At 40.6% G+C, this 26,217-nt stretch overlaps 1 protein-coding gene across 1 annotated transcript; it reads left to right on the top strand.

Moving 5' to 3' along the window:
• The first annotated feature begins 2,282 nt into the window (after positions 1-2,282).
• LOC309384453 (aldehyde dehydrogenase family 3 member B1-like) lies at positions 2,283-25,893 on the top strand. Its single transcript, XM_081938025.1, has 11 exons — positions 2,283-2,410; positions 6,698-7,286; positions 13,919-14,081; positions 14,690-14,800; positions 14,946-15,066; positions 15,175-15,260; positions 16,144-16,225; positions 17,030-17,416; positions 19,947-20,113; positions 22,900-22,999; positions 24,276-25,893. The coding sequence occupies exons 1-11, from the start codon at positions 2,401-2,403 to the stop codon at positions 24,467-24,469; spliced, it is 2,010 nt and encodes a 669-aa protein (XP_081794151.1). The 5' UTR covers positions 2,283-2,400; the 3' UTR covers positions 24,470-25,893.
• The last annotated feature ends 324 nt before the right edge of the window (positions 25,894-26,217 follow it).

Below are 26,217 nucleotides of genomic sequence, written 5' to 3'. Positions count from 1 at the left end.
AAAATGGGACTCTTTTAACAAATTTCTCACTTAGCAACATAAATGTTGGGCTCAACTGTGGTCATAAGTAATCAGGGTGGAATCCTACCGGTTTAACAACCGGTTTGCTTTGCTCGTGCATGTGCCTGGCACGCACTGCGGGTGCATGCAGAGTTTATAGGGAAACCACCTTCCACATTACTGTTGGGGAGGAAAACAGCTGAGGCTCAGCAATTCACTCTGCCGCGCCTATCAGTTGAGCTTTAGAAAAGGGAATATAGGTGAGTATAGCACAGGGACAGGTGGGTGGGTTCAGCTGAAAGTCGGAGCGAACCGGTTCTCTTCCAGCTGATAGTCGGAGCTACCGGTTCCCCCGAACCGGTCCGAACTGATAGAATCCCACCCCTGTGTAAATGTTTATTACAGCACTTATTTATTTTTATGAGATTGAGCGTATTGCAAAATGATGAGGAACCACTGAGAACCAATTCCTGTCTCCCAAAGAAGATAAAAATTATTTTAGTTAGATTACAAATTATTCTATGTTATTCTATCTAACTTATTTTAGTTAGATATAATTACACCTTCTATCTAACGAAAAAGGTTCTATTGTAAAAATCAGACAAGTCGTAAGTTTTAGAAAAAAATATGTTCAAACCTCGGATATTGTCCAAGTGGATGTGCTGATGTGCAGAAGAATAATCCATAAACTCATCTATATTAACTTAACTTCTGTATCCTATTGAATTATTTTTGATGATGATGCATAGTCCAAGAGGTTAGTCTGTCATTCTTCTAAAGCATGGGTGTCAAACTCGCGATGTCATGTTGCTGTCATGTGACGTATCGTGACTTTTCCCCCCTCCACTAAACTGAGGGTGGGCGTGGCCAGCAAGTGACTCATCGGTCCCCTGGGCTGTGAGTTTGACACCCCTGTTCTAAAGAAAAGATTATATATGAACTATGCTGCTTATCTGAAGATATTGAAACCTATGAGGTGAAGGCCTTGAAAGATTTCATCTTTGTTATATTAAGATCTAAGTCTTGCATTAAGATACGTATATCATGAGATCAGGATTTCATGCTCCCTTCACTACAAAAATAGAAATGTAATTGAAAAGACATATAAATTTAACAAATAAATAAACCATACGTTTGTATGTAGCCTATAGCAGAACAAGGCCATTTGAATCGTCTAATCATCTATTCTGTGGCAGTAACTCATGACACTGCAATTTACGGCTGGTCTTAGATGATAATGTCACGGGCAGTCAAAGACCTTGTTACTGAATGACTCATAAGGCAGATTCTTCTAGCTGCTCCTATAGCTGCATCCCTAAATGTGCCAAAGGTTTTCCAGTGTTACCTGTTCTCTCTAGCACAGGATGCTCAATTAAGAGCTCTGCTCAAGGATAGGAACTCTAAAGCACTCTCATTATATCCTGAAAGATGACATCTTTCTTTGATGTAATTATTTTCAGAGGTGCGAAGACATAATAGTGGTGATTGGGCAGTCAGGATTCCTGTGTCATGTGCAGGATTAGGATAGGAGCCTGGTGTGTCAAGATTATGGCTCACTCCAGTTTCTGGAGGTGGGGGGTGGGGAACCAAGAACTCCACACATGAAGGGAGAGGTGTCTTCTCCAGAATACCAGCCATCCTGTGGCTGATGAAGGAGAAACGTGGGATTTTGAGCATCAGAGTAAGGTGCAAGGAGAGAATGATTCCCATGGCACTACTGCATTGCTAGGGAGGTTACCTGGCTCACAGTGCAAATATTTCATTTCTCAATCTTTTAAATATTAAAACTTTGTAATATTTTAAAATCATGCATGCTAAGAGTGGAAGCTGATTCTTTCTCTACAATTGTACCTACTTTCATCAAATAAGCTTTGCACAGAGAATCGTTTGTTTTAGATCCCCTAGATGATGATAATATACCAAACTAATGTGCTGACTGATTCCCAGCAACTCTTGGGGGCATATACATTTAATATTTTTTCCTATTCTATTAGGATCCATTCCTGTGCTTTTCCCACCCTCCACCCCCGAGGTTCCCTGTTTTCCTTGTCTCTGCCCACATAGTTCCAAAAGACCAGCTCAGCCTTCACATGCTCCATATGGATTATCTCCACCCTTCCAGTCATATCCTTTGCACTGAATATTCCCTTCTCATTCTTGTGGCTTTGCAGAGCCACACCCACAGCACCTTCAACATCCAATGAAATGCAAGAGGGCTTTGGCTAACAACCAATCAGCTTGGCCAGAAATGAAGTGGCAAGAATACAAACCAACATAAGCATCCTAAGTAAAAAACAGTTCTCCAGAAATAAACAGGGTGAAGAGGAAACTTCCACTTACTGCTTGCATCCAGAAACAGCCAGGCAGAAAGAAGCAGGCTGAGGAATACAAGCTACAACAATGGAAAGAGGTACCAAAGAAGCATAGAGGCTGGAAGCAAATACCATATTTTCCTCCTAAGGCTGACATGGCAATCTGGTGCCTTACAGAAGTTTTGAATTTTCTTTCTCTTCCTACAGGCACCATGGCGAGGGGCAAGAGAATTTTTTTTAGCTTCAGATACCTGGAGGATACCATGTTGTGCCACTCTGATAAAGGGAAACCTATTGCCAGCTCAGCTATGGCTCCAGGATGTTAAGAGAACATAAATCAGATTATCTTCCAAGATTTTATGGTTCAGATCTCAGAGAAGAAGCCGTGATGGTTCTCCATATGTTGATGGACCATTTTTCAGAGAAACCTGAGCTGGCATAGCAAACTGAGGGATGTTGGCAGCTGGTAGTCAGCAACTTCTGGAGCATCATAGATTCTCTGTCTTATGATAAGAGGTTTAGAAAGAAAGGGAATGGATATAATTGGAGCTTTTTGAAGCATGGTGTAGAAATCAGTCAGAGAGAGACTCATTGCTTAGCCTACTTGGATTCTGGTACTATATTTGAAAGACACGGGTCCCTATCATGGAAATTTGTTATTGTTCCATCAGTCTTACTATATCTCAATTTTAGGTTTCTTTTTGTAAAATGGAAATAAGGGCCGTGTTCAGAGGTGGTATTCTGCGGGTTTGCACCGGTTCAGGCAAACTGGAAGCGATGGTGGTGCGAGGCTCCGCCCACCCAGCCAGATGTCATCACGGACCTTCTGTGCATGCCCAGCGCTCCCGCTACTGAACCGGTAGTGAAGAAAATAGGATACCATTACTGAACGTGTTATAAAGTTATTGTAAAAACGAATACTGCATGAATTTTGGTGGTTGATTCGAAAAGCATGGGTCCCTGTATTGGGAACCTGTTGCTGTGCCTTCCATCTTACTATATCTCAATTTCAGGTTCCTATCTATAAAATGGAAATAACGAACATGTCATAGAATAATTGTAAAAATGAATGTTGTATAAAATACTTTGGACTACATATTTAAGAATAAGTTATGGCATCCGGTTATTGTCCCCAGGGACGAGGTGTAGAGGGAACATAGTGAGTCAAAAAGGAACTTTATTTATTTAAGTAATTGTTACATTACTTTTTAATAACAACAATAGAGAGCAAAACACAAAAATGATAGTGATGATGTTACATACATAGTCAAAAAGAAAAAAAACATAAAATGTAACATGAATGAGCTGCCCCCGGAGCTCCGCATAATCCCCGACCTCCGGTCCTTCCGACGCGCCCTAAAAAGTTGGCTTTTCCAGCAAGCCGGCCTGGCCTGTTAATGTTAATGTTAATTTTAATTTATTTTAAATGTATTGTTTCTTTTTTAAAAAAATTGGTTTGGTCTTTTTGGAAATGGGTTTAATCTTTTTTTTTTTAACTTTTGTGATGTGTGTTTTTAATGTTGTACGCCGCCCTGAGTCCTTTTGGAGAAGGGCAGCATATAAATCCAAATAAATCTAAACCTAAACCTAACAGAAATGTAAAAGAAATATAACAATAAAAAAAACAATGACATTTTTTCTAATTGTAACTAAAAACAATTACAATTCTATATATACTTGCTTAATGCAAATATTATTTAAATGCACACACATTTCTAATACATTTACACAACCATCTTGCCCTACTTTATTCTGCATAAATGAGTCCCATATTTGTCTACACAAAGTCTAGATCTATCGGCAACATGATGCTGATAAGGGTCAAGGGCAATCAGCTCTTCAAACCATTGAATAAATGGAGCCAGACACATATCTTTCTAATGCTAAAATATCAGACTTCTAGCCATAGAAAGGGCAGACAGAATCCTTTTATGTAGTCCAATTATCAAATTCAAATCTACTGGGCATATAATTCAAAATTTGAAAAATTTAGCTTTTGTTGCATAATTGTATTTATATTGTTCATCACTTTCTCCCAACAATGTTTACACCTCAAATTAGGACATTGTAGAAACCTGTTTTAAAGAAGCGTTATCCTTATTACATCTCCAACAAAATGCTGTTCTTGACAGTCGTTTTATATGCAAATGTAATGGAGCCAATCAATTTTAAGTATTACTTTTGGTTGTATAAATTGTAATTTGAGATCCATTGACACCCTTGCTATAGAAATTAACACCCTCTCCCATTCTTTAGATAATGTAGGAATCTCTAATTCTTCATTTCACTCATTTCTTAACAATGGCATATCAACATTATACAACTTTTAATGTGATAACAACAGGGGTGGGTTCCAGCTGCTGCTACTGCTGGTTTGCTCACGGACACATTGCACACGTGCATAATTTGCACGCATGTGCAGTACTATAAAAACGCTTCTGCGCAGAAGCAAAAAACAAGATAAAACCAGTTTGCGGGTGTGGCAGGCCGAGTTACTACCTACTCAGCTGAACTGGGCCGAACCAGTAAGAACCCACCTCTAGATAACAAATATCTATAAAATTAATTATAGGTATTTTAATTTTAAAGGATTTAACAAGTGTTCTAGTATCTCAGGTGTCTTAAAATGCTAAATAGTCTTGTTAAAAAAATTGGTAATTGTAAGTATTGTCAGTGAGTTATATCTGGTGGTTGATATTTATCTGTTAACATAAAGCATGTTAAACATTTATTTTCATTATCTATCAGTTTGTCCAAAGTCAATATCACCACTTCCATCCAATTTTCCTGTATCACTGCCTTTCTCTCCATTTTTAAAGTTGAGTTTTAGTATACTTAAATCCCCAAATAGTACTGTATACGTATATACCAAAATTGCCCAAATCAGAAAATTAACATCATTTTTTTTACTTACAGTATTCAATACTTGACCCTAGGTTAGCATGGTGATTTTATACAGTATATGATAAAAAAGAAAGAGTGATATGAAGGAATTTATTTTCAGCAGCTTTTCCATATTTGTGTGATATAGGCAACCTGTGACTATCCATATATAATGGCATTATTACATTGCTCAAAACCAAAACCATTAATTGTTTTAGCTAATGCTGATAAGAATTGTCAATAGATCAACAACAGAGAGCCATAGATTCTTAACTCTTCCGACTTTGCTGTAATTATATCTTCTTCAGGCCTGTCCTGTCCATCTAGTGGTTGAAGGAGAAAAGAGCACCAAGCCAGGTCATAGAGTACCATAAATCTCACAAGTCATGCAAAATGTCTAAAAAAGAATGGGAACTATGGTGAAAATAACTGGATACTGGTCTCACTGATGTATCTTCCCTGTCATTTTCCTTTCTGACAATTAATATTACTTCTGATCTTGAATTTCTCTGCATGAAAAATTAGCCCTGGGGAAATTTTCTAAGTGAATGTATTCATCAGATAAGTTATTTATACAACTCATGTATCTTAACCTATTATGGATACTTTACACCAGGGGTGTCCAAACTTGGGAACTTTAAGACTTGTGGACTTCAACTCCCAGAATTCTGGGAGTTGAAGTCCACAAGTCTTAAAGTTCCCAAGTTTGGACACCCCTGCTTTACACAATTTGCTATTTGAATCTTTAGCTGGTTTTATGTATGTCATCAGCCCTTCTCACTTCAGTAATTTCCAAACATGTATATGTTACAATTCCCCGAATTCTGTAACAGTATTTTTGCTTACCGTTCTGGTAATTGCAGTCCATATAACTGGGCTGGAAGCCACAGTTATGAAAGACTGGGCTACACAAACAACACAAATGATACTGCAGGAGACAGAGAGAGACAGAGATAAATGATATGGGATTCCATATACATCATTTAGGGTTAAAAGTGCAAATTTAAAAACAAAGTAAAAATAAAATTGTTCTAAGCCATATTTTACAATGCCACGTTTCAATTTATGGGTGGTAAATTTATTGGCAATTCATTAAAGCATTAAACATGTTATTTTCTCTACACACTAAAATGACATTATGGATTCTATCATTTCATTTCACTGCTTATGTGGTTTGTTACCTTTGCATTCAAGAATACTTGTGGTAATTTAAAATATTTGGGATTTTTATGAAGTGGCAGGGAATGGCTTGAAATGGTTCACAGCTTGTGACCATATCCTCAAATCCTGTTCTCTTCAAAATAGAATACAACAGATGTGAATACCTTGGCCTAGAATAGGACTAATAAATTAAGAACTTCCTGAAACTGAGTTAGTAATGAATATAGATATATTTTCCCTTTTATTAGAAGTAGTGAACATTAATAATTATACAGAGAAAATGTGTAGACATTAATAGCCACAAGAGAGTGCATCTGATTATTTTTCTTCTCTTTTTCTAGCTGGACAAGTAGTGCAAAGTGTATTTCAAGGAAATTGGGGCAAAGTTCAGGATATATCCAGGCAATCTGAAGACCAGCAATGTGCTACCTTCACTGAACACAAACTTCATGAAATTCCTCTGGAAGATGAATGCTGTGTGAGTCCAGGGAGGCAGACTATCAGACATCAGTGCAAGCTCACGGAAAGTATTAGCCAACGAGGCGGAATGCAGAGTAGCAGCTCAGGACAACACGTATCCAGGCAATCTCAAGGTCAGAGAGGTGCCGCTTTGACTCAACACAAATTCCACGACATTCCCTTCAGAAGTTGCACTGTGAGTTCAGGGCACCAGACTAAGGGAAACCAGTGCAATCGCACGGAAAGTTCCAGTCAACAAGGTGGCATGCAAAGTAGCAGCCATATGAAGCAACAACAAAACCAGAAACCCCAAGATGCTTCCAGCCAAAGTGGCTCTTCAGGGCAAGGTTGCAGAGGACAAGAAAACAGAAAACCTGAGGAAAACCCAAGTGGGAGTTGCTCCGCAGGGAAACCCCATCCAAAGGGCAACAAACCCCAGGACACTTCCAGCGAAGGTCAAGGCTCCGCTAGGTAAGAAACTGGTACAGAGGAAAACGGGTTAGGTGAGATCTCTGCAAATTACTAGACTGTATTTTCTGTTGAGCTCAGTTTGTGTGATAATCTGTTGGTAAAATGGAAGAATCAGAATCCGGTAAGTACAGGTAGCCCTCGACTTACATCCACAATTGAGCCCAACATTTCTGTTGCTAGGTGAAAAATTTGTTAAGTGAGTTTTGCCCCATTTAACAATTTTCTTGCCGCAGTTGTTAAGTGAATCAATGCCCTTGTTAAATTAGTAACGGCTGTTCAGTGAGTCTGGCTTCCCCGTTGACTTTGCTTGCCAGAAGGTTGCAGAAGATGATCACATGACGAGGACACAGCAACTGTCATAAATATGAGTCAGTTGCTAAACATCTGGATTTTGATTGCGACCTTGGGGATGCTACAAGGGTTGTAAATGTGGAAAAATGGTCATAAGCAGAGGTGGGTTGTTCCCGGTTCGGCCCAGATTGGGCGAACCGGTAGTAGCAGCAGTGGGAGACTCCACCCACCTGCCCGAACGCTTCTGCGCATACACAGAAGGGTTCCGTGTGCGCCTGAACTGGTAGTAAAAAAATTGGCGACCCACCACTGGTCATAAGTCACTTTTTTCAGTGGTGTTATAACTTCAAATGGTCACTAAATGAACTCTTGTAAGTCGAGGACTACCTATATACGGCATGAAACTATGTCATATACGGTGGAGAATCAGGAGCATGTTCGTCTGGGCCTAGGGATTTACTGAGAGTATAGTGAGAAGGTTCACACATGCTAAACTGTAAACATTGCTTAAAACCTTTGTTGCAGAGTTCACAAAACATGTTACATCAAAACTGCAAAATTACATTATGGACTTGCATGATGTACAAATCCAGAGAGAGCACTTAAAATTGTGTTCACAAGAGGATAGCAAAGATGAAGGAAGACACATTTTATACATTACAGAAGTATGTTAGAGTTAGTATGTGGGACAATATGATTTCTTGTCTCTATCTAAAAACAGGTCTGTACTTTTAATAACAAGTACTAAAAATTATAAGACAACATTCAATAGATCCTGCCTTGATTCTTTCCAATGTGGCTTATCTGTTCTTGGAAACATTGTCCATCCTCACTCTCTGCCTATTGTATAAACTGCATAGACCTTTTGCCAGGCAAATACAAATAATCGGGATAACTGACTTTTAAAAAGTCATTGTAATTGCTGTCTATATTAACTACTCCTCTGCATGAATTACTTCCCCTGTTACAAAGCAACCGATCTTGTTGCCAAGTTTAGAAAAGACAGGGTGACACCTGGGACTCTAGCAAGCTTCAGGCATGGGGCTTGTAGTTGGTCCAGGAAGTTTCTGCAAAGGTCTTGGCAACTTGTCACTATTGGGTGACTTCAAAGGTATTTTGTATCACTTTGTAGCCAACATGAACAAACCAATAGGATTCAACAGCCCAAGGTTCACAATAGGAACTCTTGTGGAAGTCATTATTTTGGAGTAGCAGTTGAGTTGCATCATCCAGATATGTGTCTGTTGGTTTCTATGTACTTAAGTGTGCTGGTCCTTGGCCAAAATACTCTGCTGCTTTCCTGCCTTTCTTGTTTCTTTAACAGACAAGTAGCTTTGTTCAGGTGTTTAGAATCCATACTGAGAAATCACAGTGTAAGATTATGAAGTTTTCCAGGTAAAATGCTATGGAGAACTTAAATTGGTTTATAGGTAAGCAGTGGACATACAATTATGGCAGGACAAGTTTTCATTCAGAAAGGGGTTTAATTTATTTGTTTAGATGACTTCACCCATCTTAAACAACTCTGGATGTTCACAAACAGCAATAACTATAAAACATAAGCATGAAACTGTAAAACTATCAAATAAAAGCAAAACACCTTCCACCTTACACTTTGGATGCTGTCCAGTCAGTTCCAATTACCTTAATTCTGTTCTGCCTGTTTTATTCTGTCCTATCCCAGTGCCTGGCTAAAAAAAAGAGAGATCTGGATGGCCATCTAGAACACCAAAATGGTGGGGGCCTGTTGAATTGATGGGGGAGGGGGAAATGTCCCATAAGGTAGAGACAGTGATGGAAAAGAAACACCTCCAATGTCTCACTAGATCAAGGGTGTCAAATTCACGCTGACACATTGTCATCATGTGATGTATTGCAACTTCCCCCCTTTGCTAAACGGGGTGGGCGTGGCCAGAACATGACGCATCCACCCCATGCGCTGCAAGTTTGACACCCCTGCAGCGAAGGGACTTGGAGCATGCCTCTCCTTTCTGAGATAATAAGATAGGCAGATACTCTCAGAAAGAGTGATCCTACAAGTGATCATGACTATGCCATGTAGGGCTTTAAAGTTGATAACCAGCACATTGAATTGCACCCAGAAGGAAACTGGAAGCCAGTGCAGCTTGTGCGGTACAGATGTAATGTGGGTGTACCTAGGAACACCCAATGCCACTGTGGTCTGGATTAGTTGTTGATTTCAAGTGGGCTTTAAAGGCAGTCTCCTGTAAAGTCTATTACAGTAATTTGAACTAAGTGACTTAGGCAAAAGTGTCCATATATATAAATGAGCAGAAAGCATAAGTAGGCCAAATCTTTTCTTCCAGGTTCAGCATCTCTTGGTAATTAGAAAAAGAACATCATGCAAACTTGGAATTGGATGAATGGAGAACCATATTCAATTATAATACATTTTAGCATGTCCTACCAACCCTGCACAAAAAATTAAAACATACCAAATATTGCTTTAAAAACTTGAACAGTAGCAGGAAGCAAATTAAAATCTGGCTCAAGCATCCTCTTCTTATCCCATCCTGTTTGTCCCATTTTGTTCAGCACATTTCTTCTCCAGGCAAATTATTCAGTTTTCATGGCAATGGTGATCAGGATCTGGGAGCCTGTTCACACTGAACACCTGAAAAATGGCAAGCTGAGGTGAATTATTTAAAGTAACATCAAAGAATGTAAGGGGCTGGAGGAGACCACGGAGAACATCTAGTTTCAATCCCAATAATCTAAATGCTAGGTCAGAATCTATTGCTACATGAAAGAAAAAAAGCTTTGATTATTATCTGGATATCACCAAGCTTGTAAGAAAACTATGAGAAAAGTATGGCGGCAGCTATTCTTGCTTGTGGCCCAAGAATAATAATAATAATAATAATAATAATAATAATATATTTATTTCTTAGCCGCACCCTCTCCCGAAGGACTCGGGGCGGCGTACAATGAAACATACGAAATAAATATGTGGACAAAACAAACATATAACAGAGACATATACTGAGACACACACAAGGAGGAGGTCGGCTGATAAATAAAAACAATTAAAATACAGTATTTAAAAACCCCTAGAAATTAAATATAATTAAAATACCCAGTTAAAAACCCGTCAGGAGCGATATGGTTAGATCAAAGTTGAGCCAGGCCAGCTGCTTGGAATAGGTGGGTCTTAAGCTTAATACGAAAGGAGCGGAGGTCAGAGGTATTCCTAATATCCGGAGGGAGGTCATTCCACAGGGCTGGGCCCGCCACAGAGAAGGCTCTACTCCTAGGCGCCGCCCCACGACATTGTCTAGTGGACGGCACCTGGAGGAGGCCCTCTCTGTGCGAGCGAATTGGTCGCAGGGATGTATGGGGCAGAATACGATCCCGCAAGTAACTAGGTCCTAAGCCATGGAGCGCTTTAAAGATAGTTATCAAAACCTTGAAACGCACCCGATAGACCACAGGAAGCCAGTGCAGCTCGCGCAGGAACGGTGTCACATGGGACTACCTAGTACTCCCCATAATTACCCGCGCAGCTGCGTTCTGGACCAACTGTAGCCTCCGGGTGCATTTCAAGGGAAGCCCCATGTAGAGAGCGTTACAGTAGTCCAAGCGAGACGTCACCAGCGCATGAGTGACTGTGCGTAAGGCGTCCCGGTCCAGTAGGGGGCGCAATTGGCGCACCAGGCGAACCTGGTGGAACGCCCCCCTTGCCACGGCTGTCACATGGTCATCCATGGACAGCCGGGCATCCAGGAGGACGCCCAAATTGCGTGCCCGCTCCACGGGGGCAAGATGAATGCCCCCAATGGCCAATGATGGAATTAATTGGCTGAACCGGGGGGCTGGTACCCACAGCCACTCTGTCTTGGAGGGGTTGAGCTTGAGTCGGTTGTCATCCATCCAGATCCATACGGCTTCCACACACCGGGACATCACTTCGATGGCCTCGTTGGGGTGGTTCGGGGTGGAAAAGTACAGCTGAGTATCATCAGCGTACAGATGGTATCCCACCCCGAAACCACGGATGATCTCACCCAGCGGCTTCATATATGTGTTGAACAGGAGTGGCGAGAGGACCGACCCCTGTGGCACCCCACAAGTAAGGGGGCGTAGGGTCGACCTCTCTTCTCCTGCCAACACACGCTGCGTCCGGTCAGAAAGGTAGGAGCCGAACCACCGCAAGACGGTGCCCCGGACCCCCAACCCCTCCAGCCGGCGCAGCAGGATACCATGGTCGATGGTATCAAAAGCCGCCGAGAGGTCTAATAGGACCAGGATAGAGGAACAACCTCTATCTCTGGCCCTCCAGAGATCATCCACCAACGCGACCAAGGCCGTCTCCGTGCTGTGACCGGGGCGGAAGCCGGACTGGCGCGGGTCTAGATAATCATTTTCCTCCAGATGTCGTGGGAACTGGTAGGCCACCACACTCTCTACAACCTTCGCCAAAAAGGGAAGGTTGGAGACAGGACGATAATTGGCCAGCTCCAAAGGGTCCAGGGAAGGCTTCTTGAGCAAGGGTCTCACCACCGCCTCTTTCAAGGCGGCCGGGAGAGACCCCTCGCCCAACGAAGCATTCACTAGGCCCAGGAGCCAGTCTCGTGTAACCTCCCAGGATGCCAGTACAAGCCAGGAGGGACACGGGTCCAATAAACATGTGGTGGGTCGCAGTCGTCCACGCAATCTGTCCAAATCCTCGATGGCAACCAAGTCAAACTCCTCCCAGATCGATACCTCAAGACTCGCCATGGGCGTCTCCATTGGACCACTGACAGGAACCCAGTCTCTCCGGATTTGAGCGATTTTATCCTGCAGATATTTACCAAATTCCTCTGCCCTGCCCTGTAGAGGGGCCTCCCACGGCCTCTGAAACAAGAGGGAGCGGGACACCCAAAACAGGGCGGCAGGGCGGTTCTCCGCGGATGCAATGAGAGTGGCACAATATTGGCGTTTGGCCGCTCTCAATGCCACAAGGTACATCCTTAAATGGGCTTGTGCCTGTGTTCGATCAAATTCGGAGCGAGAGGATCTCCAACGACTCTCTAGACGTCTCTTGCGGCATTTCATCACCCTCAGCTCCTCAGTAAACCAAGGGGCTAGGGTGGATCGTTGCCGCCGGAGAGGCCGCAAAGGCGCCACCCGGTTCAAGGCCCCAGTAGTTGCATTATAAGATAATGACATTCTTTAGAAAAAGAATGACACAAGCTTGGGACAAAAGGAAAAATATTATTTTGAGTCTTGCCTGAAGTAGAAGTCTTTGTATTAAGTACCAGATGGATACCCGTGCTCCGCTTCGAAACTATGTGATCGGGCTTGATAAATCGACACTTACAGCTTGAAAATTAATGAGTAGTTACAATTGGTCTCTCCTATCCCCTTCTCTCCCTCAGGCTTGCCCCACAGAGGCCTCTTCTATCTTATCCCCTTCTCTCCCTCAGTCTAACTCTTGTGTTAGTAATAATACATGAAATACTAATGATCTGATGGTCATTTTGAAAACTCCTTTCTTAGCAAGCACCTAAAGCCAAGAGGAACATACCCTGTTTCCCTGAAAATAAGACCTCCCTGGATAAGAAGCCCAATTGGGCTTTTGAGCGCATGGACTAAAATAAGACGTCCCCTGAAAATAAGCCTTCCTCCAAAATATTGCAACACAGCAGCAGCCATGAGGTGACCACGCTCATCGTCTCCTGCACCTCAAAAATAATAAGACCAACCCCAAAATAAGGCCAAGCACTTATTTGGGGGGGTCAAAAGAAAATAAGACCCTGTCTTATTTTCAGGGAAACACGGTACATGCCAAATTTTAACTTTGTAGGCTTTACAGTTCTGGTGATTTCACAATGATGCGTGAGAGGTATTTTGCTCTTATATATATAGATTGGAAAGCCAAAAAAGATATTGAATCATGGCAGAAATTCCCGGACTGTATTAATAAAGTAAAGAAAGACAACATGGTTATCCATCCAGTTCTTACAGGCAGTGGTGGGTACCGGTTGGAACGGGCTCAGCGGTGTCCACATGTGTCTTAGCACCTCCGCGAGCCTCCGTGACGCTCCAGCTGCTCCATGGAGCGTCGCGCAGGTGCTGTACACACCATGCTCGTGCGCAGAAGCCTTAAAAGATAGGTAAGGAGCTCGGGCGGGTGGGTGGACCCTCCAGAGCACCGTATTGGAATGATATCCAGTGCTCTGGGCAGGCTCCAATACGCCTGTACTGGGGCATACTGCCTGCAGCCCACCACTGTTACAGGGCATCCAGCCTTGCAGGATCAGGATGAACATAAATGATAAAACGAGTGGGACTCTTCCATAACTCTTTTGATTCTATGAGTGTTTGTTTTCTCCTAGTATAAATCCCTATGCTGGCCTAGTGGATTGCTTACGTGCTACCTGGATGTCAGGAAAGACCCGTCCAAGAGAGTATCGTGTCACACAGCTGGAGGCCCTGAGTCACTTTCTGGAGGAAAGACAGGCCGATATCCAGCATGCCTTGTGTGAGGACCTACGTAAGGTGAGTGGGCTATCCATTTAGAGCACCTGACAGCTCAGAGGGGACTTGTAGATGAAGCGCTTGCTTGCCAGTTAATAAACATAGATAACATACAGCTATTCTATTTTTCTCTTTGTTAGATTTTCCATGAAAAAATTATGAAAAGGAAGCAATGTTTTTCTGTATGTGCCATGAGAGCTGAAGGTGGCAAGTTGGCTCTCAGGCTACAGAAAATCATTATGTAAACAAAGTTGAGCAGTCAACAAATGATGAAGAGTACAGCCAAGTACTGTATCTCAGAAAAGTGGCATGAAAAAGTTTAAACTTATCAAGGCTTTGATTTCTTTGCATAGTCAGCCATCTAACTATACATAGTTTTGTTTGTAGTTGAGTTTGTATGTGAGTCTTCTGCCTGATTAATTTTTAAGAACCTAGAGTACTAAGCTTAGTGCCATATCCTGGTGTAAAAACCAAATATCACATTTCAAGAATCATTTGAGATGATGGCAGGATAAAACTTTACCATGAATGAGACACAAGTTTACTCAATGAAGAACTGCTAAATAGTTCGCCTCTGAACTCAGTATGGACATCACTGATGCACTTCATTTTGTCTTTCTTCTCCACAGCCCTGCTTTGAAACTGAGCTCACGGAGGTTTTGATGGTCAGAAATGAACTGGCCTATGCTCTGAACAACTTAAACTCTTGGATGAAGGATGAAAGCGTGAGCAAGAACCTAGTAAGTAGAGAAGCTGAGTGGTGGGAGAACAAATGAAAAGGAATGCTTTTTGGGTTGGATGGGGATGAAAGTCAAAAGGATATGTTATCTCATCAAACTGAAGGTGGACTTTCTATCTGAAAAATTATTCTGTTTTTTTCTGTAGATGACACAGCTGGATTGTGCCTTCATTCGCAAGGATCCATATGGTGTGGTGCTAATCATTGGAGCCTTTAACTTCCCCCTCCAGCTTACTTTGTTGCCCCTTGTGGGAGCCATTGCAGCTGGTGAGTGAGAAGCTATTTCCTTCTTCATTTCAGACACGAGATCTTATGGGCGTTCTTCCAGGAGATCCAGGTATTGGTGGATGGTAAAGCGTTCTCTTCTCATTCTAGGGAATTGTGTGATTCTCAAGCCTTCGGAGGTGAGCACCTGCACTGAAAGGCTCCTTGCAGAAGCGTTGCCTTGTTATCTGGATCCGGTGAGTTCTTCATCTGCCAGTTTATCTTGTTAAAAAATCAAAATGAAGCTGAGGATTTTTGATTTGTCTTTTCTTTTGCCTTTGTCTTAATTAATCATGAGAAGGCAATTCCTTGGGCCCATTGAGGAAAAACTCTGGATCTGAACTAATCTCCATTTTTAAATCTGTTTTTGGAAGCTGGATGAGTTTATTTCTACTCCAGTTCCTTCCAATATATATATATATATGTATGTATGTATGTATGTATGTATGTGTGTGTGTGTGTGTGTGTGTATGTATATATATATATATATATATTCCTTTCGACTGTGGTGGTGGTGGTGGTGGAACCTTCTGAGGATTACAACTAAAGCATCAAAGTGCACGATGCTTATTCTAGCCTCTTGATTTCAGTGGAAATGAAGAAGACTCTCTCAGCCAGCCACAGCAAAAGGGCGATGTACAGTTAACAATTGGATACACAGTGTCAGTTTATTTGGGATGTAGGTTATGTGCTTCCTGTTTTTCTTAAAATCCAAGCGCAGTGTAGGACTTAAGTATATATTATTACTTTAACAAAATACTGTTTTGGATAGGTAAAGGAAGAATGAATTTAGGAGAGTACTATGAAGGCAGGACAATTCCATTCCCAAGGTTAGATAGGGAAAAAAACCCGTAGGTCCCTATTAACCATATTCTCACTAAATAAAAAATGATCACCCATTTTAAAATTAAAACCTTTTAAGGAAAACCTTAATTTCCTTTCAATTTAATGTATCAGTTTCTTGCTCCAAATTGCTCTCAAAAGGCTTTTTGCCTTGCAAAGTTTCAGGGACAAAAAATACCACCTGTGTGATGTGGAGGCTAGTTTGATTAGAGGTGAACTTCCTTTTCTATTTTATAGCAATCCTTTGCTGTGGTGACAGCTGGTCCCGAAGAAACAGGAAAATTACTGGAAAATAAGTTTGATTATATCTTCTATACAGGTGATTTTTCCTTCTTGAATATTCTTTTCAGGTTATTCTTTTAAAAAGTATAACTTTAAAAAAATTGATTATTAATGACTATACAAATATCTATGTGGTAAACTAATGTTCAACTATTGAATCTTTTAAGGTTCTGTTTATTTAAGATAATTATTTAAACACACACACCGGTACAATTTATCTGTAGCTAATTACAATACCTCTAGATCAAATTGTGTAGAGTGCTGCAATTTGCCATGTGTCTTAGTTAAGTAACTTTACCATGTTTATCGCAATACAGCTGAATCAGTGGCAGGTTAGACCCAGGGCAGTGATGGCAACCTTTGCGGGGCTTATGTGTCAAGAATTCGGAAAACACCTAACTTAAATACTGACTGCATGTCACACACACACATACCTCACACCAAAATCAGAGGAACATTATCGCCTTCCCATCCAGACCACCATGAATAGCAGTTCTTGACGGTAGTGCCAAGGTTGGACCTGAAGCAGAGGCCAGGGCCTTGACTTCAGCCCTGGCACCATTGCCGTTCAAAAAGTCCGCCTCACACTGTTTCCCAAGACTTGCGAACCTTGGGGAGCTGCACAATTGCCCTTGTGGCTCAGTGCTCTCTGGGTTCTGCCACGCGCTACTTACCTTCAGCTGATGTTCTCTTTTGGTGGAGTTTTGCTGATCTTTATAGAAGAGTATTAGAGAAAAAAAACCAATATAGGTGGTTTTTGAAGACAGAATTGAGCCCCCAGTGCTGGATGGGAGTTGTGCAGAGTATGCCTTTTGACCCAACTTTTGCCATTTCTTTATAGGGAGTGTCCGTGTAGGAAAGATCATCATGACCGCTGCAGCAAAACATGTGACACCATTAACTCTGGAGATGGGGGGTAAAAGTCCCTGTTATGTGGATAAAAACTGCTGTTTCCCGAATGCAGCCAACCGAATTGTATGGGGAAAATTCCTCAATGCTGGACAGACATGCATTGCACCAGATTATGTGATCTGTACACTTGAAACACAGGAGAGATTGATGCCTTGCTTGCGCCAAGCTATCTGTGAATTCTTTGGAAATGAACCCAAACAGTCAGCTGATTTTGGCCGCATGGTCAATGATAGGCATTTCAAGCGTGCTCAAGCTTTGCTGGAATGTGGCCGGGTGGCCATTGGTGGAGAGACTGATGAGTGTGAGCGTTATATTGGTGAGTATATAACATAGAACTGGAGGAAGAGTAAGAGGAAAGGTTTGGAGTTTGGGAAAGACAGGAAGACATTTCACGAACACTATCTAGTAAGCTTTTAGAGAAATCTGTGTGTTCAATAGGAGTCGAAAATGGCTCCTATTATGTACATAATCAATTGTTTTTTAACCAATTAGTCATGTCCAACTCTTGGTGACTTTATAGGCAAATGGTTTCCATGTGACTTTGTCAAGCACCATTTAATTCAATTATTGTATGTTCAACTTTGCATCAGATTTGATGTTATCAATCCAGCATATTCTTAGTTTGCTGCTTCCTTTGTCCACTAACCGTTCCTAGCACTACTGCCTTCTCCAATGAATTCACAGGCATAACATGGCCAAAGTAAATCAGGCATAGTGTTATGATCTTGGCTTGGGCTGTGTCTGCTTTTATACAAATTAATCAATCAATTAATCAAGCTTATTAAGAATGCATGATTTTGATTTAGATCAACCTCCCAAGTTGATGCTTACCAAATGTGTTGGACTGTCATTGGCCACACAGGCTTGGCATTTTGAAAGTTAAAGTCCAAGAAAGCTACTTTCAACAAACTAATAAACTCTGAAAAATGAGATTATTAAAGTCCAATCAAACACAATACTACAGAGAAAGAAAGAAAAAAGCCCCCAGTCAAAACCAGCATGTTTGCATAAAGAGCTCTCGGACAAACTGAGGGGTGAAAAGGACAAGTAACTAGAAAGAGGGGCTCATAACTAGAACAGAATATCAGCAAATAGCCCAAATCTGCAAGGTTGGATTCAGGAAAGCTAAGACTCCAAATGAACGAAGACTTGCAATAAATGTCAAATATAACAAAAAAGTTTCTTTCAAAATGTAAGGAATAAGAAGAAAGTCAAGGAAATTATAGGTTCTCTAATTGGACAAGATGGCAAAATGGTGCTGGGCAGCAGAGAAAATATGAAACTACTTACGTATTTTTTGGAGTATAAGATGCACCGGAGTATAAGACGCACCAAGGTTTTGAAGAGGCAATTTAAAAAATGGGCATGGATAGCCTTTGGGAGGCTTATAGAGTGCTCCTGGGGGCTGGTGGCTCAAAAGTGAGCAAAAATGGCTTATTTTTTGCTCATTTCTGCTCTCCCCAGCCCCCAGGAGCTCTCTGAAATGCTATGTACAACCATTTTTGTGAAGGGGCAGGGTTTCGGGAGGCAAAAAATGCTGTATTCAGTGTATAAGACGCATCTTTTTTGAGGGAAAAAGGTGCGTCTTATACTCCAAAAAATACGATAATTCTGTCTTTGTAATGTCTTCATGGAAAAAATAGCATTGTGGAAGACAGAACAGAAAAGTTGGTCAAAATAGACAAAAAAATTATAAAAGAATACCTCTCCACTTTAGCTGAGTTCAAATCGCAAGGACCAAATGGTTTACATCCCAGGATCCTAAAAGAACTGGTAGATGTGATCTCAGAATTACTGAACAAAAACTTTCAGAGTCCTGGAGTATTGGAGAAGTACCAGAGGACTTCTGAAAAGAGTTAATATGGTTCCAATTTTCGAAAACAAAAACAAAAAGGAAAAGAAATGGAACAATCAGCTTGACATCATTACGTGGGAAAATCCAAGAAAAGATAATCAAGCAGAGAATTTGTGAGCACCAAGAAATGAACAAAGCAATTAAGAGAAGCCAGCATGGATTTGTTAAAAACGGATTGTGCCAAATAAACCTTATTGCCTTCTTTGATAAAGTGACTAAATTAGTGGCTCAAGGAAATGCTGTGGATATTAGACTTAGAAATGCTTAGACTTCAGGAAGGCATTTGGCAAAGTAGACCATAGTCTATTTCTCGGTAAGATAGAACAACTTGGGACAGACAAAACCAGATAGATTTGCAATTGGCTGATCACCACATTCAGCCTGTATCCCTCAATGTAACAATGTCTAAATGGTAGCACATAAATTTGATAAATAAATAAATGAAGAGAGACATGCAATGGGGTACCTCAAGGTTTCGTCTTGTGCCTATTGCTCAACAGCTTTATTAATTATCTCGAGTAGATGAAGTGGATAGAAGGGGAGCTCATTTGGAAGATTCAGAAGTATCTTGACAGACTAGAGCAATGGGCCCTTTCCAGTAAGATGGAGTTCAGTAGTGAGAAAAGGTCCTGCACCTAATCAGGAAAATGGAGAAGAAGCAATGGGTGGAAGCTTGTTAAAGTGATATTTAAAGGAGACATTTCCTGACTATGAGAACAATTAACAATGGAACAGCTTGCCTCCTGGAGTTGTGGATGCTTCAGCCCTGGAAGTTTTCAAGAAAAGATTGGACATCCATTTGTCCTTCCAGCCTCATGGTTCCCTGATCTTGCAAGTCTCAGACTGGGAAAGTCTGTTTAAGATAAAGCAAGAAGACAGACATGTTTTCCTGGGTTTGCATATTGGAAGAGAAGACCTGGGAAAAGCTCTCCAAATAAGGTTATGGTATATAAATAGAATAAGTCTTGATGTGTTCTTTTGCCCATTACAGCTCCAACAGTGTTGGCAGATGTGAAGGAATGGGAGCCAATCATGCAAGAGGAAGTTCTTGCACCCATCCTGCCAATATTCACTGTGAAAGATATGGAGGAGGCCATACACTTCATCAATTGCAGAGATCGCCCACTAGCTGTGTATGCCTTTTCCTGTGATTCCAAGGTATATTGTTTAAGCTACAGCATACTGTATCTGGGAGAATCTGGATTATTTCCCATAACCCATAAAGTTGTTCTGGTATGGATACTGATGTTTTCCCTTCTATTGTACCACAAGAGCCCCTATGTAGACATTCTGGGACACATGGAACCCTCTTGAGGTTGGTAGTCTCTTGAATTCCAATTGGCCCAGATGTCCCTTTTCTGTGTAACTGCTGACTTCTGTGCCTTGATGTAGATCAAATGTGGATTTTCTAGATCAATATTCCCATTGGCACCCAAAAAATCAAGACTTTGTACAACGTGCATGGCAGCTTCTTCCCTGCACTGTGCACAAGTGCTTAAGGCAGTTCTCTTCTTTGAAATCATATGGTGTTTTAAAAGGTTTGATACATAGAATTATTGAGAGGTCACTTTTCTTCTGACCAGAACTTTTCTAAATATGTTATTGATTTCCAACTCCCAGAAGAAGAGGTGTAGCTAAATCAGAGGTGGATTCCTACCGGTTCGGCCTGGTTCGGCTGAGTAGGTAGTAACTCAGCCGCCTACACTCCCGAAGTGGTTCTATTGGCGGTGCCATAACTGCTGCTAGCTTGTTTTTTGCTTCTGTGCATGCGCAGAAGCATTTTTTCACTACTGCACCTATGCGCATAGTGCACATAAAGCGTCCACATGCCTGAAGTGCGCATGAAGTGCACGCACCCCTGAAGTGCACACACCCCCGAAGCACATCCCTGAGCGAACTGGCAGTAAAAGAATCTGGAACCCACTCCTGGGCTAAATTAAAATACAACCACGTAACTACACTGAAAATCCCAAAGAGGACAAAATTAAGCAAATAATAAATTGAGAGTTTGAACTCTGACTTGCTTTTGAGTTATTGTACAGGTTATAGATTGTGGATAGACAATATGTGGATATTATATATCCTCCTCCCGTTTCAAATGTCCTCTCCCAGAAGCCTGCTAGGTTTATACATTCTTCCCTTCCTTCCAAGATTGCATCTGTTTGATAATTGCTTGTGTCCTTACTATTTTCCAAGGAGTTTCACTCCATCCTTGGTCTGGGAAAGAGAGAGGCTCCCATAACATGTATTGTCCTTCAGGCAAATAAATAACAGGGGAAAATGAAATGATTTCTGTAATGTGCCATCCTGTCCTCGTAGCATAAAGTTATGTGACTAGTTAGCTCAGCCTCTTCTTCTTCTTTTGAGGACAAATCAATTTTGCAAGTGACAATCAACATTTTCAAAAAGCTAGGATATATAACATCCAATTTACAAAATGCACACAAAGCTCTTGACAGCCCACAAGATTGTGGTTGTCTGCTGTAATTAGTAAGCTTGGGAGAAGACAGTTTTCAAGTTCTGTATCAGATCCCAGGAAATTAGCAAAGAGAAGAATAAATGTTCAATTCACTCCCAAATTATACAGAATGCTGTAACTTTCCAGAGAAATAGGAATAAGAAAGAATAAGTTTTCTAATACAGAGAAAGAAGTTGTTAAAAATGAGCACAATCTCTAACCATCGCAGTCACCTATTCCTAATAATCTGAATCCTGAAGCAAAGTCCTCTTTTTCTATGTCCCTGAGCCTCCTGCAACTTCTTGAAAGTAATTTCAGCTATTTATCAGAGGTTGTGGAGAGATGGCATCCTCCACACCCCACCCTCCCAATTCAGGCACTGACATTTCTTGTTCTGTGACCCAGAATTCTGCATTTGCATTTTAAAAATACAACTTTCCCTTTATCTGGAAGGAGAAGTTGAGACAATCCTGAAGTACTGTTGGATGTAAGACTACAATACAGGCCAAAATTTCTGTTGCTAAGCAAAGCCGTTTTAAGTGGGCTTTTGCCATATTTTATGACCTTGTTTGCCACAGTTGTTAAACAAATCACTGCAGTTGTTAAGTGAATCATGAATTCATTAAATGAATCTGGCTTTGCCCATTGATTTTGCTTGTTGGAAGCCAGCTGGGAAGGTTTCAAATGGTGATGACCTTGGGACACTGCAACTGTCATAAATAGCAATAGCACTTAGACTTATATACCGCTTCACAATGCTTTACAGCTCTCTCTAAGCGGTTTACAAAGTCAGCATATTGCCCCCAATAATCTGGGTCGTCATTTTACCCACCTCAGGAGGATGGAAAACTGAACCAACCTTGAGCCTGATGGGAATCAAACTCCAGGCAGTGAACTGAATTAGCCTGCAATACTCCATTCTAACCACTGCACCACAGCTCTTACATGCCAGTTGCCTGAATTTTGATACATATCCATGGGAGTGAAAACCAGTCATGTCACTGTTTTCAGTGCAACTGTAATTTTGAACGGTCACTAAATGAATGGTTGTAATCGAGGACTACCTGTATGCTGTAAAGCTCTTGCTTGAGAGAGGGCTTTGATGATATTAACCAAACTTGTCATTTTTATTTCCATCCATTGCTCATGGCTCTGTATGAATAGAGCATGGGAGTAGAAAACAGGATGTGTGAGCCCAAAAGGGGTTGTTTGCATTTTCAATCTCTCAACTTTTTAACTAAGATTCATAGAAAATCTTTATTTTTGCCTTCCAATTGCTAATGTACTACATCTACAATGTTAGCCATTTTGTGAGTGTGTCTGTGGCACATTTTCAACATTTCAAATGTTCGTAGTGGCCCAAAGGTTAAAGACCCTTGTTTGCATCATGTCCCATATTATTATAAAGCTGGGACCTGATCAAACTCATGTTTGGAAGATTAAGGATGGGATTCCTAATACTCCTCTATTTTTTTTCTCTTTGTAGGTTGTGAACGAGGTACTGGACCGTACTAACAGTGGTGGCTTTTGCGGTAACGATGTCTTGTTGCAAGCAACATTGATTACCCTACCATTTGGTGGCATTGGTACGATGACTTTTCTATGTTCTCTTTATTTCTTACCCCTATCCTTATCCTTCCCTCTCAACAGACAAGTTCTCCCTCTTGATGATGTCTTTCATCAGACTAAAGGCAAAAAACATTCAAAGTTAATTTTAAACCATTTGCAGGCTAAAACAAATTGCTCAAATAGTAAATTCCCCTCTGTACTATAAACTAGGTGGTTATCTATATACTACTAGAACTTGATTCATGTAACCTTTAACTGGGCAAAACAGGGCACCAATCACAGGACATACTTTTTGACTCAAGGTACCTCAAATGGGCTAACTTACAGAATGCATCAAAAATCTGGAACTCAGGACTCCAGTGAAATTGAACTTTGGCAAATTAAATAAAATCATTTTATGACATAGGATTATTATAAAACAGCTTAGGACATAACACAAAATGTCATAAAACAGTTTTGGTACTGATGCTTGATTGTGCTCTACAGTTCAACATGAGCTATTTTCAAGGCAGATACTTCTCGGAATGTATCCCAGCTTTCCCCCCCCCCCCCCCCCAGTAAAGGCAGTTTATTAGAAGCTGGGCCAATTGTTGAAGACATTGAGGTATCCGTTAAGGCAGGGGTGTCCAAACTTGGCAACTTTAAGACTTGTGGACTTCAACTTTCAGAATTCTGGGAGTTGAAGTCCACAAGTCTTAAAGTTGCCAAGTTTGGACACCCCTGCGTTAAGGAAACATCACTGAAAGGATGACAGATTATCTGACCTATGAATAAAACGAGAGAGCATGAAATCTCCTAGTCCACATTATACATTATGCTGGAAAGCAGGGATTAAGGGGAGGAGTCTCATTATTTTAACTTTGTAAGTGGTGCTAACAAGATCAAAATATAAACAGCTCTGGTTCAATGGGGTCACGTTACACTAAACACAGCTTAACACGCTGTGTAAATCAACATTTGATTTGATAAATTTAAAAAAAAACAATAATTCCATTTTATTGGGGATTAAGGCAGTTGTAGTCCACCAATCATGAAACAAAGCAGCCAGGAAGTTATTATCTAACCCAGTTTTGTTTCTCTGTATGGGATTCTCTTCTTTAGTTTCTTCTTAAGAGTAGTTGTTCAATATCCATTGAATATAAAACCTTTTGAGGTAAGTATTAGGAGAAAAGAGCTTTTTAAAGGCAGCTATTATCTAGCTTGAACAAGAATAACTACAAGGGATGCTCAAGTATTGTCAGCTAAAATATGAGTGTGTGCAAGATTTGATCTGAATTTTTTTTAATATTGCAGGATGCAGTGGATTGGGCAAGTACCACGGCAAATTTACTTTCGACACATTTACTCACTTCCGTGGCTGTCTCTTGCGCTACATAGGCCTGGAAGCAATCAACAGAATGCGCTACCCACCATACAATGATAGTAATTTGAGAATGGCGGTTGCCTCTATGGAGGTCAGGCGTAGGGGCATGTGCACTTTGTTGTAAGGCATTAAATCACATCACCTGTGTATTTAAGGAATATCTATCAACAATTTTGTTGTAGAGTTGAGAATTTTTTTCCCTTCATCAGCTGGTCCTTGAATTTTGCCTCAACATGTTCAAAGATCCTTGAAAAACACTCTCTGTTCTGATAAACCATATTTTTGCCATCTTTGCTTCTTACATTTTTTCTTTATCCTATACCACCTTCAGTAAATTCAACACTTAGTAGTGGTTAGAAAACTTAGGGACCCTTCAATTCTCTTTGCACCATTGTTGGATATACAACATTCTCAATTCCAGCAAGGACTATTTATACAATTAACATTTACGTATAAATTTTCATCTTGCCTTTAACACATAAAGTTAATTCTGCTTAAAAAAATATAGAAGCATCATATTCTTTGTTAAAAAAGGACAAGTACAGCTCCTGTTTACAGTGGAGCAATCATTCTTGTCAGAGTGTGCACAGCGTGACTAATAATTTGAGACAATTCAGGAGCAAAATACAGTACATGAGGAGAAAGATACACCCTCATATGGCCTCCCTTATATATACAGCTTCTTAAAGTGGCAGTAACCCTGCTGACTCATTCTCATGTCATCATCTTGGTTTACAGCCTTACTGCAAAGCTATTAAATTACAGCCTTATGGTTAGCTATTAAATTGTCATTACCCTGACAATTCTGATTTATATAGTTGTACAATAAGGGTAGCAGCATGGATGGTCTTTGTAAAATGATCAACTATTTCCTAGTGGATATTTAAATATTTGATTCATTAAACAAATTAAAGAAATTCAAAGCTGACCTAATACATATTATTACACAATACATGTTATTACACATAAACATATTCTGTTGACAATGCATTTTCCATATTGTGATGCTCTAAAGCTCAGACATGCCACCTTTAATTATATTTCTTTCAATATCCTTGGCTGCAAGGATGTTATAATTCAGATGTCAGATGATAGAAGGTATCTCTTCCATTGAACCAAGTATTGTAGCTTTCCCTGGAATCTAGGATTCACTTTACCTCATAATGGGTCTCCCCTTCCATCACTATGGGGCCTGGGGCTACCCGAGCTGCTCGCCTTAATTCAGAACCTAACCACTGGCTTCAGTAGGCTACTATGGAAAACTGGGTGTACCTTCCCTAGAAGGCGGGGAAGTTTCAATTCCACTGTGGCTGGGTTAATGATTCTCACAATGGGGAATGGCCCTAAATACCTGGGGCCTAGTTTTATGCACGACAGTTTCAGCTGTAAGTATTTGGTAGAGAGGTAAACCTTTCTCCAACATGGAACGATTGATATCATATTCTTTATGACATTAGTGATTTCTACACTACCCAGCCCAATCATAATAATTTAAAATACAGTATGTCCTATCAATTTCAGATACTTATTTCCATGTAAGTCTGCTGAAGATTGCAATCTTATTTAGATTTCCCGAAGCTTTGCATTTTCAAGATAATGTTTTCCTTCTGTAATAAAGATCTTGAATCAAACCATGCAGATAGTTGACTATTTAATAATGCTATCAATGGACATAGTGAATTATCTAATATAATACTATTATTAATAAAATTAAGAAAAATCTAATAAAATTAGCCAAAAATTAATTCCTATAAACATAACAGGAGCTTTTGATTGAAATGTAGATATCAGGAAACAAAGACAACAAACTTTAAAGAATAAATAGTGAATTTGCTACAATAAAAATAAAGAGCATATTTTAAAGTAGCAAGT

This window comes from Natrix helvetica (assembly GCF_964273705.1).
Source record: "Natrix helvetica genome assembly, chromosome: 1".
Lineage (NCBI taxonomy): Eukaryota > Metazoa > Chordata > Lepidosauria > Squamata > Natricidae > Natrix > Natrix helvetica.
The sequence above is the reverse complement of the archived record's forward strand: the minus strand, read 5'-3'. Positions and strand labels throughout refer to the sequence as shown.